The sequence below is a fragment of the Centropristis striata genome, chromosome 13 (assembly GCF_030273125.1).
Source record: "Centropristis striata isolate RG_2023a ecotype Rhode Island chromosome 13, C.striata_1.0, whole genome shotgun sequence".
Classification (NCBI taxonomy): Eukaryota; Metazoa; Chordata; class Actinopteri; order Perciformes; family Serranidae; genus Centropristis; species Centropristis striata.
The window spans coordinates 10,363,820-10,375,620 of record NC_081529.1 but is presented as its reverse complement, the minus strand read 5'-3'; the positions used below and the strand labels follow the sequence as shown (position 1 = coordinate 10,375,620).

General features: G+C 36.8%; 1 protein-coding gene across 2 annotated transcripts in view; it reads right to left on the bottom strand.

Moving 5' to 3' along the window:
- LOC131983711 (ral guanine nucleotide dissociation stimulator-like 1) overlaps positions 1-11,801 on the bottom strand; it is a 27,681-nt gene extending 15,880 nt beyond the window's left edge. Inside the window, exons 1-8 of one of the 2 annotated variants that reach the window (XM_059348489.1) lie at positions 11,452-11,801; positions 6,054-6,343; positions 4,567-4,611; positions 4,261-4,460; positions 3,188-3,342; positions 2,852-3,100; positions 1,737-1,840; positions 1,268-1,352 (exon numbers count right to left, since the gene is read on the bottom strand). In XM_059348489.1, coding sequence (XP_059204472.1) covers positions 1,268-1,352; positions 1,737-1,840; positions 2,852-3,100; positions 3,188-3,342; positions 4,261-4,460; positions 4,567-4,611; positions 6,054-6,343; positions 11,452-11,475 — 1,152 coding nt within the window. In that variant the 5' untranslated portion in view covers positions 11,476-11,801. The remainder of the gene's footprint in view (positions 1-1,267; positions 1,353-1,736; positions 1,841-2,851; positions 3,101-3,187; positions 3,343-4,260; positions 4,461-4,566; positions 4,612-6,053; positions 6,344-11,451) is intronic. The other variant, XM_059348490.1, reaches the window with a different exon arrangement.

Below are 11,801 nucleotides of genomic sequence, written 5' to 3'. Positions count from 1 at the left end.
GTGGTATTACTATATTGCCAGCTAGTTTTAAACACTGATTATAATCATGAGAAAGCATATCTGCTGTTTTAAACTAATAAAGCTAGTTTATAGCTAGCTAACAGTGCCTTGCAACCAGTGGTAGAAGAAGTATTCAGATCCTTTACTTCAGTAAAAGTCCTAATACCACACTGTGAAATGACTCCACTACAAGTAAAAGTCCTGCACTCAAAACTTACTGAAGTAACAGTACAAAAGTATCAGCATCAAAATGTACTTAAAGTATCAAAAGTAAAAGTACTCGTTGTGCAGAGTGAACCCACTAAGATTGTTTTATATAGTCTAAATATATTATTACATTATCATCATTGATGCATTTATGTAAGGAGTGTTTTACTGTCAATGTAGGGCTCATTTAAACTATTTAATATACCTTTATGCGGTTTAATTTATTAAATTCTGTAATCACTTTAAATTGATCATGTTTTTCATGTTAATCTGATAAGTAACTAAAGCTGTCAGCTAAATGTAGCGGAGTAAACAGTATAATATTCGCCTCACAATGTAGTGAAGTACAAGTATAAAGTTACATATACAATACGTAAAGTAAAAGTACCTCAAAACTGAGTAAGTGTACTTAGTTACATTCCACCACTGCTTGCAACCAATATTACTGAAGTTGTGGAAGTGTTGCCATAACCAAGTAGCTCAGTAGCTTAGCTAGCTCAGAAGCAAAGTAGCATAATTTAAGAGAGACTCTACAATTCCGTTAAAAGTATCTGCCATTACAATGAAATGACTTCATAGCTTACGAATGTTAGCTTGCTAGCTAACGTCACTGTTTTTGTAGTCCAAATTGGAGGTACTCGGTGTTAACAACTGAACGGAGTACGATGGATAATTGTGCGCTTTGGATACTTTAGGTGAATGTAGCCATGTCTAAACAACAATTTTTCTCGGTCTGACTTATTGGAACAGCCTAAAATATGGCAATAATTAACCATTTTTCTTAACAACACTCAGGATTTACTTCAGTGCCTGTGTGGAGTACCTCCAATATGGCGACTGCCGGTCTGATGACGCGTTGGGAAAACCCTCTATACATATATAATTTGATGATGAAATGATAAGTAAAGGAATATTTTTAGAATAATGATAAAGATGGCATGTATTTATTATGAAGAAAAAACATACAGGACATTTTTTACTTATAGAAGAGTGAATATTTGCATCTAAAGTTAACACTGTGAACACTCAAGTTATTCTAACAAGTTTTAGTCCTTCTCACCTCCACCAGGAGCTCTCTGTTGGTCAGAACACAGTTCTCATCAGGGAAGGTTTCCCAGAGATTATCAAACATGGACATGCACTCCCTGCAACAGCCACAGAGACAATATGTTATAAATATGCAGCAATTTAGTCCAAAAACATAAACTTTAATCATTAACTGTTATACATAATAACTGGTGTCATGGTGTTAGATTTCGCTACTTGGTCGATGACCAGATGCTTAGAGAGCATCATAAAGTTATGCTTCAGTTATCCTTGACTTTATAATAGCTAACTGTATGACCCGATTGAAAAAAAGAAAGTGTGTCATCCAACAGCCAGACATTTGCTGACTTAGTCTCTTAGTGACACTGAATTGCACTAGATGAGACTTCAACGTCCTCATTAAAGGACAATTATGGAGAGCACAATATAAAGGTAACCATGGAGTCATGGCCTTTAAAATGGTTATTATAACCCGACATTACCTGCTTACAGCAGCCCAGGTCTTTCTCAGCCGGTACACTGCATTGGACTGCAGGGCCGACAGGATCGCCTTGAGAGAGGAGAAGTTCTTCAAGAGACGGCAATCCTGCAGAATCACAACTTGATTTCAGTGAATTCATATCATTTTAAATTAAAAAGTAATCGTAGCTTTGCGCTAATGATTTGTCCCAAGGAAGTTCTTTTGCCTTGTGTGATTCCTTTTTAAGACTCATATACATTAAAAACCTGCTGAAACCTAAAGTAAGAACTTGAAATATATCTTAACTCTATGGAGTCTTGGGCTATTTTGTCCATTTTTGAATCCTTTCCATCCTGTCTGTATACACCACTTAAAAAATGTTTAAATGCCATGTTGGTATATTTTTTTCACCTACCTAATAATAATAATTAATTTTTTATTCTGACTTACTGGATCAACATTTTTAACCAAAAAAGAAACAAAGAAAAACCAACATTAATGTGATCTTGTGATTGTGTGTGATCCTGTCATCCAACTCTGGGGTTTTTCTCGCGTAACAATTTGTCATTTTGTCTTTATTAGTCATTTTGTGTCTTTGTAAGTCATTCTGTGTCTTTTTTGGTCATTTTGTTCCTTGTTGTATGTTTTTGTGTCTTTTTTGTGTCTTTTGTTGTGTCTTTTGTTGTGTCTGTTTTAGTTATTTTGTGTCTTTTTTTGGTCATTTTGTGTCTTTTTTTAGTCATTTTGTTCATTTTGTGTCTTTTTTTTGTCATTTTGTGTCTTTTTTAGTCCTTTAGTCAAACATAAAATGTGATTTTGAATCTTTTTTTTTAACTTTAAAAACACTATCATGCTCACTAAAGAATTTTAAATGTTACAAATGTGAACAAGGGTTCCAAATATAACATACAAGAGGGTTACATCCAGTTCTATCATTTTATACTAAATATATTTGACCTTACTTGGTATATCATCAAACTGAAACTGGCTTCATGGAGTTTACAGCCAGAACTTTAGAGGTAAATTTACAATAGGGCTCCACGCTGCTTTGTTTTCTAGTCTGGATGTGATGAAGAAGTCATGCTTTGGAGCTTTTGGAGACTCCAGAGGGTTAATGTTAAGTCATGTCTGACTGACCTGAGCTACTCTGATCCACTTCTCTATGATGCGGGCCCTCTGAGCTGGTGTAGTGGGGGGGCGGCCGGGGGAAGTGGGACTGGAGGTGGCGTCTGTCGGCCAGCAGAGCAGGGACATGATGACCTGGTTGGTAACGGCGTTGAACTGCGCAATGGTGGCTCGGATGGTGGGAGACATGTTTTCCTTCTTGTCCCTTTGCGACCACACACAGCCCAGACACTGGTATGGCACCACTTTCACAAACAGAGCCTATAAGCATAATGAACACCAATTATCAGCCTGCAATCATCAATGTACAACAATAGTGTGGAAGGTAAAACATATCATCTAACGTACAGAGTCCATTCGGGTGAGCTGTTGAGCAATGGCTGTTGTGGAGAAATCCATGAAGCCACTTTGATCCAGAGAGTTTTCACATCCTGAATCCTCATCATCAGAACACTCCTCTTGCTCCAGATCTGCCTGGGCGCCACTCAGGTTTGTCTCACCTTCTAAACAAGCAGACAGACAAGCATTTTAGAAATGGTGAGCATGGTCTTTTGCAGGAGGATGTATGTGGATACACTTTTCATGTTGTGAAATGTATTGAATATGTGCTCATGTTGCTCCCCTATCCTCTTGTTTTGCTGCATTTCTTCCATTCCTGTCTTCCTGTCATGTCCACCCCTTTGTCATATTGTATGTATGTTTACTTATATGTTTGGACGGGTTGGTGGTCATATCGTTGTCCTAGTACTTGTTACACTGCAAAAAAGGTGTGTCTAAAAACAAGATAAAAACACTAAATCTGAGGGAAATGATCTTGCTGCACGGACAGATAATTTCACTTGAAAAGATTTCTTAGATTAAGATTATTAAATCTAGAAATAAGCATGTTGTGCGTTTAAAATAAGAAATTAACTCTTAAAGCTACTCATTATTTTTTACATTGAACATGTGATTATCTATAGTCTATAGATGGATATAGTCAGATTGCAAGAGAAATAGAGTAAGAGTTTCAAGCATTTACAAGCACTTTATCCAAAATCCAAGCACTTTTCAAACCTTGAAAATACAACTTTTAAATTGAAGCATTTTCAAGGATTTCAAGCACCCGTACAAACCCTGTTGTTTCTTACCAAGATAAAAAAAAATTTGATTTAGAAGTGTTTTAAGAGTTAATTTCTTATTTTAAGCATTCAACATGCTTATTTCTAGAGTTAATAATCTTAATTTAAGAAATCTTGTCAAGTGAAATTATCTGTCCATGCAGCAAGATCATTTCCCTCAGATTTAGTGTTTTTATCTTGTTTTTAGACACACCTTTTTTGCAGTGTTCAATGACAATAAAGTTGAATTTCATCTCAATGTCATCTCATATGGCACGTAGATGTTATAATTTCTGATTATGTTATGTTGGGGAGGATCACCTTCTTTCTGGAACGTCCTGAGCAGCGCCTCAGCTTGCCCAGCCAGCGAGCTAAAGTTAGGCTGGCTACGCATGTTGTCGTGAACTGCAGAGCTGATCCTCAGGTGATCCAACAGCAACCTGAGTGTTGGGTGCAGGGGAGGATCCCTGAAGTCCTCACTGTACTCATCCAACCATGTCTGGACAAAGGCCAACAGAGGGCTGAGGAGGCAGCGGAACAATCATTAGTGTTCAACTCATGAAACAACACTTCAAGAGTGACATATTAGAAATAACCAAGGTAAAGGTTCAAAAGTAATCCGCCCACCTCCTGTAGCATTCACTGTTGTCCAGATCTGAGGCAGCATTGTCTCTATTGGGAGGGAGAAAAAAAGACAGACTTAGCCATTCTCTTCAGGTTGTTTTCGGCACATTTTTAAACTATTATGATTTGTTACTGCCCTGCAACTATCCGAGATCCGACCGCAGTCTAAAACTGCTCTGTGCATAGAACTGTTGTTGTCGAAAGCCTTGAGATAATGAGCACCTGCTATGTACTTATTACTACATCAAAGCAGGCAGGGGGTGGTTGCTTTGTCAGGGTAACAATGTATAAAAAGATCCTGACGCAACATGGTGACTTTGCATGTGAAGCAACCCAAGTTGTTTTTTTCCAAAAATCTAGCACAAAAGAGATGGCTTTTCACCTTTTCACCTGTGGCTTCATCATGTTTAAATTGGAGCGTGTACTTTTTGATCAGAGGAGGTTAAACAGAGAAAGAGTTGAAACTAATGCTAAAACGTTTGCAGTGTCTAAGAGAGAAGTAGATACACAAATTAGAGAGAAACTGAGGCACATTGAGTGTTTTGGATGTGTGAATTTGAATGTGAAAGAGGGAACTGCCATGAAATGTGTCATTCAGCTAACCATTACAAGAACAGTTTCACATTTGTTGAATTGGCACTTTTACAGAGTGTTAAATTGGGAGATTGAGATTGATTTTCGTATGCATGTATGCTAAATGTGAAGCTACCAGCAGCCAGTTAGATTAGCTTAAACCTGGAAAAAGTAGGTTACATTTAGTCTACAAAATCGGGTAAAACCACAAATTGTAGTTTTTCACAGTGTTACATACAGCAGCCTGTTAGCTTAGCATACAACCTGGAAATAGCAGGTTACATTTAGCCTACAAAATGTGGTAAAACCACAACTGGAAGCAGGGGGACATGGATAGCTTTTACACTTCAGTTTTGGTATTTATAAGTTATAAGGTAGACTTGCTGGTGACACATTTTATGACTGGACAGAGTCAGGCTAACTTGCCATCCATTTTCAATCCTTTTATGCTAAGCTAAGCCAAGCTAACGAGCTACTGGCCGTTACGTAATATTTACCATACAGACATTTAGCGCTGCAACAATTATTCGATTAATCAAACAATAATCGATAATTAGATTAATCGTCAACTATTTTTGATACATCCAAATTCTCTGATTTCAGCTTCTTCAATGTGAATATTTCTGGTTTCTTTGTTCCTTTATGACAATAAACTGAATATCTCTTTGGTTTGTGGACAAAACAAGAGATTTGAGGACGTCATCTTGTGGTTTGGGAAACACTGATTGGTATTTTTCAACATTTTATTGACCAAACAACTAATCGATTAATTGTTTCAATAATCGACGGATTAATCGATAATGAAAATAATTGTTAGTTGCAGCCCTACAGACATGACAGTGTCATCAATTGTCTTGTATTTTTTCATGTCAAAAGAGACAAAACCAGACACAGAGTGGTATAAAAAGAGCTTGTACCTCTGGAAGAGCATCTCTAGGAGCTCTGAGGTGCCGGTGAAGGTTCTGTATGTGGAGAGGAAGATCCTCCCGTAGTCCTGCTCCTGGTAGCCTGGGTTGAGGAGGTGATTCACAAGGAGGTCCAGAGAAGCGGCCTTCAGACGCAGCACCTTGCAGGTTCGGTACTGCACAAAAGCACAGCATGGACTCTTCTCACCGGGGTTGGGGGAGGACGGGACGGGCTCTCGGCGCAGAGTGACCCCATAAACCGCCCCATTCTCGAACTCCTCACCCCACTCCTGCACTGGGTTCTGGGGATGGCAGAGGTTGGAGATAATGTTTGAGGTGGCTGCTCTCCAATGTCCTGCTTGTTTCCTAGGGCTGGGCGATATATTCGATATAGTTCAATTTGTTTTCTTTCTTTATATATAAATGCTGCCCTTACTAGGGTTTGTCATATTTAGTTGTTTTGTAATGTTCGATATCCTTTTCTTATATAAATATATTTATTTCAGAAAAAGATTGGCCTATTTTATTTCATAGGCTATTTTCATTTAGATATTTACTTATTTATTCAAATGTGCACTTTATGGAGTTTTGATTTTTTTTTTTAAAAGGTACTCCTGTTGTTATACAGTATTTATCTTCACTTAAATAAACGGTTTCAATAAAACTACTTGTGACACGTCATATTTGGCTTTGACTTTGACTGAACATTTGCTCTTAGTTTGCAATAAAAAATATCGTGATATATATCATATATCGATATTCAGTGTAAATATATTGGGATATGACTTTTGGTCCATATCACCCAGCCCTATTGTATCCCAAAGACATACAGGTACGGCTCAAATAAACAAATATATATCTAGTTCTGTTACTGGTCACAACATGAGGGTCAGAGGTTGGCCTGTGAGGAGGCAAAAATAGCAGCAAGCCTCCATGGCCAAACAGCAAGGTGAACCAACACAAACAAGTGACACAACATCCCACTAAGACTCGCTGATCCCATGTCAGCCACAATGACTACGCAATATTTGCTCATATTCAGCATTCCAAGCCCTGCACAAACAGTTTAGTGTGTAATAATAATAATTATTAACATGCTGGTGTTAACTAGTGCTTAGTTTTCAATTTTTCCTGGCTGCACCAACAACCTGAAATTTCCCAGAACTTTGTAGGTTCACATGAATGTTTATGGACAAATATCGGATTACCAAAAGGTTAGTCCAATGAATAGTACACCAAAGCAAAATATCACAACACATGCAAAACACTAACTAAATGTCAGCGAGTTCCCATCTGCATCTCTCACCCTCCAACGTCCAATAAAAAAAATAGCCTGTAGGCTTTATGTTCACCAAGTGTCATGGCTTTGTTCAGAAAATGTTATACAGTCTATGGTTCAGACATACTGTTTTTCTCAATGCATATTCAGAAAAGAGGTCAGACCTTGTTTGATCTCAGTGAAAGATCTCAGTGTTTGATCAGTGGCTCCTCCAAAAATGCACTTGACACAGCAAACACAGAGGGACAGGGTTTAGCAAATACTGAGCGCCTTGTTAAGGCTCTCAGATTATCTGAACGAGACAACAGCTGTGACATGGTCCAAAGCTGCTGCTAATTATTATTTATTTATTCTAACACCAATGAATAATGAGAACTTTCAACTGCAGAAGACAAGATTCAAGTCAAAGGACACCCATCCCTTCCCTCTTTACCTCCATTAAACTTAGTATTACACTTTCACAAAGAAATAATCAGAATCAAAGCAGCGGAGGCAGATTTTTGTTTCTGGTAGCCAACAAAGAGCGCCATAAAAAGCTAGATCCTACATTGTAACATACAATGAAACTAGAATAGACATTTCCATCCAAATCAACACAAAAGGATGGTCAGCGTGGCGGCTATTTTGATGTGTAGGCCTACCGTTGTTATAACAACCTGTTGTAGCAGGCTAGCTTCTCTATAAACGTCTGTATAAACGGCTGAGGTGAGGCGTTGCAGTAACCAAATGGGCGTTGGAGCAGTAAAAAGCATGGAGAGCCGGCTGCTACCTGAATAAAATTTAACAATGGTTTGCTTCATCTAAACACTCTTGTCACACCATAGAGTGACAACTTTGTCCAGCTCATTTTCTGTAACCAGTGAAGCATTAAAGCATGTTAGAATCATCAAGCTAGCTATCTTACCAGCCAGCCCTCAGCTAGTGAGCTAGCTGGCCTGCAAATTCAACAATGCTTATGTTATACTTGGGTCATTATAATACTTTATTATAATACTTTACTGCAGCGTAAATGTAACTTTCCACTTTGCTGGTGATTTTTGTAATCTTTTTCTCACAGATTTACGAGGGCACAGTTTGGGTTTTCAGCTGTCATGTTTGGATTTGGTAACTCATACAGTACATTTACATGACACTTGAAAAAAAACAATTATTGCCTTAATCTGACTATACCTGGACAACTGAAGTTCATGTAAACGTGTAAGTCCGACTTTTTCTGCGGCATGTATGACAAGACAACGCATGCTACCACTTTTATAGTGTTCGTGGTTCACTCTAACTCAATTTCTGGGAAAACTATGTAATTCTGAGAGATCAGCATAATTTTTACCTTTGGCCAAAAATAAAGACTAGTATTGAGGCCTTACTTTATCTCCAGTGTGTGTTTTCTCTGGGGCTTCCAATCTACGAACCAGAGTGACTTTTACACTTTAATGCTTCACTGGTTACAGAAAAGCCCAACAGAGAGACATTGCCAGTAGCATTGCTGGGTCTGGTCCAACGCCTGGAGACTACTTTGTTAGGAGGAGAGCAGCACTAGAGAGCTAACTCACCCACTTTTCTTCTCTGAATCCACAAACACATTTTTCCGCTCCACTGACAACCAACAACAATTGTCATGTAGCAGCAAAATGACCTCAATGAACTATCCATTCTTGATTCTATTTCTAAGATGATGAGGTAAGATCAGTGGAGTGCTCCTTTAACTGCCCACTGCATTATATAATTACAACTCAGAGCATCAATAAAAATCCTTGCATGACTCCTATCAAATCAATCTTGTTAATTTGCAGATGTTTCACAATTCTATACTGAGATGATGCCCTGGAGTGAAATCCAATAGGCATTCAATATTAGGCTTGTTTTGTGCTCTGTATAGAATAGAGAATCATTTGTGTTGTGAGCTTTTGAATCTGCATTATTCTTTACAACTATCGACTTCTTGCATCTTAAAATATATATATTATAGTATGGTCTCAAGGTCAAATTTCACTGCAGCTTTTCTCAGTGTGGTTCCTTCTTGGTGACTTTATACTTACCACACGGTTAAAAAAAGGCAAAAGGCAGAGTCTCACCTACTACTGAATAAATGCAGACCAATCCTAAAATTATGAAAAATCCTACCCTTAATAGACAAAGACTAATTTGATCCATGCTGCTCATATCCTCATCCAACACTGAACCATGGATCAAACTCTTTTTTTTCTCTTTCATGTCATCTTATAATAATGTTACTGTCCCGCTTACAAAAAACATCTCTAACCCTTGTCATTCCCACTAGCTGTGACCAATAAATTTAAAAGCAAAAGTTTTACTTCTCGATGATCATAAGGCAAGCTGCACTGTAAAAAATATTTGTAGAAATTACAGGAAAACAATAGCCTGACTAGGAAAACACTGTCAAATTGCATCAGAAATAGAGCGTAAAATAAAAAAATTGCATATGTCCATAATAGACACTTTTAATAACCATAAATCAAGGAATAGTACAAAACGTTTGAAAACACACAGTTTTACTGTAAAAATACAAAACTGTTATTGTAAAATAAATGGAGAAATACCATATTGTCACAAGGACACAATTACTCTAAAAATAAAGGGACTACTCAGTCTAAATTACAGTTTTTGCTGATATTTACATTTAAATTTACAGTAGAAAACCCACTCACTGTATTTTTACTGTGAAATTCTGGCAACCACAGCTGCTATTTTACCGTAAATTTAACATATTTTTTTTACAGTGTGTCACACAAAATTTAGCCTCTGATATATATATATATGCATGCATTATACTGCAGAGGAGATAAAAGTAAGGGTCTGTGCTTTCAACAGTCACGGCTTGTTTGAAATCGAAATGGTAGGAGTCACATCATGATATGTAAATGATCATTTAAATGATGTTATGTAAAAACCAAAGTTTAGCTGCTGGCTCTGCTAGTGCTAACCAGTATCACACAAACCCCATTGTCCTTGATAGAAACTAGGATTGTTTGTAAGCTACACAGATGGGAAACTGTGCATTGTGTTCTACTGTTACTCAGTGTCAGCGATGGTGGTGCTAAGCACTGCCAAACAAGGTTATTATAGTTATTATAGAATTGAAAAAACATTTTCGTTAACTGAAATAAAAATAAAAATGAGTTATTTTAAAACAATAACTAACTAAAACTGTATTTTGTGGTTACAAAACTAACTTAAATTATAGTGAAAATGTCCTTAGTTTTGGTCTTTGTCAACTTTTTTCATACGTAAACCTTTTTGGTTGATATGAAATATATTTCATCTGGTTTTATGACTTAATAAACTTATTGGGGCTGAGATGGATCAGACAAAGGAAATAAAGGAAACATTTATTGTGACTTTTTTTAATCTGGCACCCAACGAATACCCCATTACAAAAAATCTAAAACTAATAAAAACTAAACTAAAACTAAGCATTTTCCAAAAATTAAAAACTAATTAAAACTAGCAAACTCACTCTAAAAACTCATTAAAACTAACTGAATTTGAAAATAAAAATTGACAACTAAATTAAAACTAAAACTAATGAAAAAACAAAACTATTATATAACCTTGCTGCCAACAACCACATTTAAATCAGAACTAGTATCTATGGAGATCAGATTATGTAAGCCTCTACAGCATTCTTGAGTGACAGATTTAAAAACAAGGAAATAAAGGCCCTTCAAAGTAAAACATCAATAGTTTGCCAGCATTTTTATCCCTCCAAAAAACACATTTCTGTTTCCCTTTTTTTAAACCAGATGATTTTATATATTTAAAAACATATATTCTACACCTATATTCTTAACTAATTTAATTATTCATTTTTCAGAAAACCGTTGCTTAGCACTAAATGTTATGTTAATATAATTGAGACACAAACTTGAGACTTTGCAGCTGTAGTATAAACAGCCTGTGGACATTATTTTACATATGAAAAGTAAAATTCAAGAGCTAAGTGGATCCCAAGGATCTCTTCACATATTAATCAGAATATTAATTTACATTTAGCCTTAATAGATTACAGAAAGCAATCGCTGGCTAGCCCCTTTAGAAATATACTACACAACATTTATCATTTATGGATCAGTTTATTCTTGCATCATATCAATAATCAAACATTAGTCTTACCATTGTTAACTCCCATTTCCCCATGTCGTCCTGTAGTCTTAAGGAGCGATGCTTTCCATCTTGACAGGAATTGTTGACTGAAAATTAACTTCCACCTCGACAAACAGCAGCTTTACGGTTGCATTTTGATATATTAAAAACGTTTTTTTAATGAGGTTGTTTGAAACTACATAATGCGCCTGTATTATAATTACAAAGACGAATTTCACTGCAAAGTGTTGGCTACATTTTACGCCAGCATAATGTGTCGAGTTGCTCCCCAGTTGAAACTAACGAGGTTTAAACTGTTCCGACTTGTTTTCTGTCCGCAGTGAAACGGTTTGTATCCACCGGGAGCCGCTGGTTCCTCT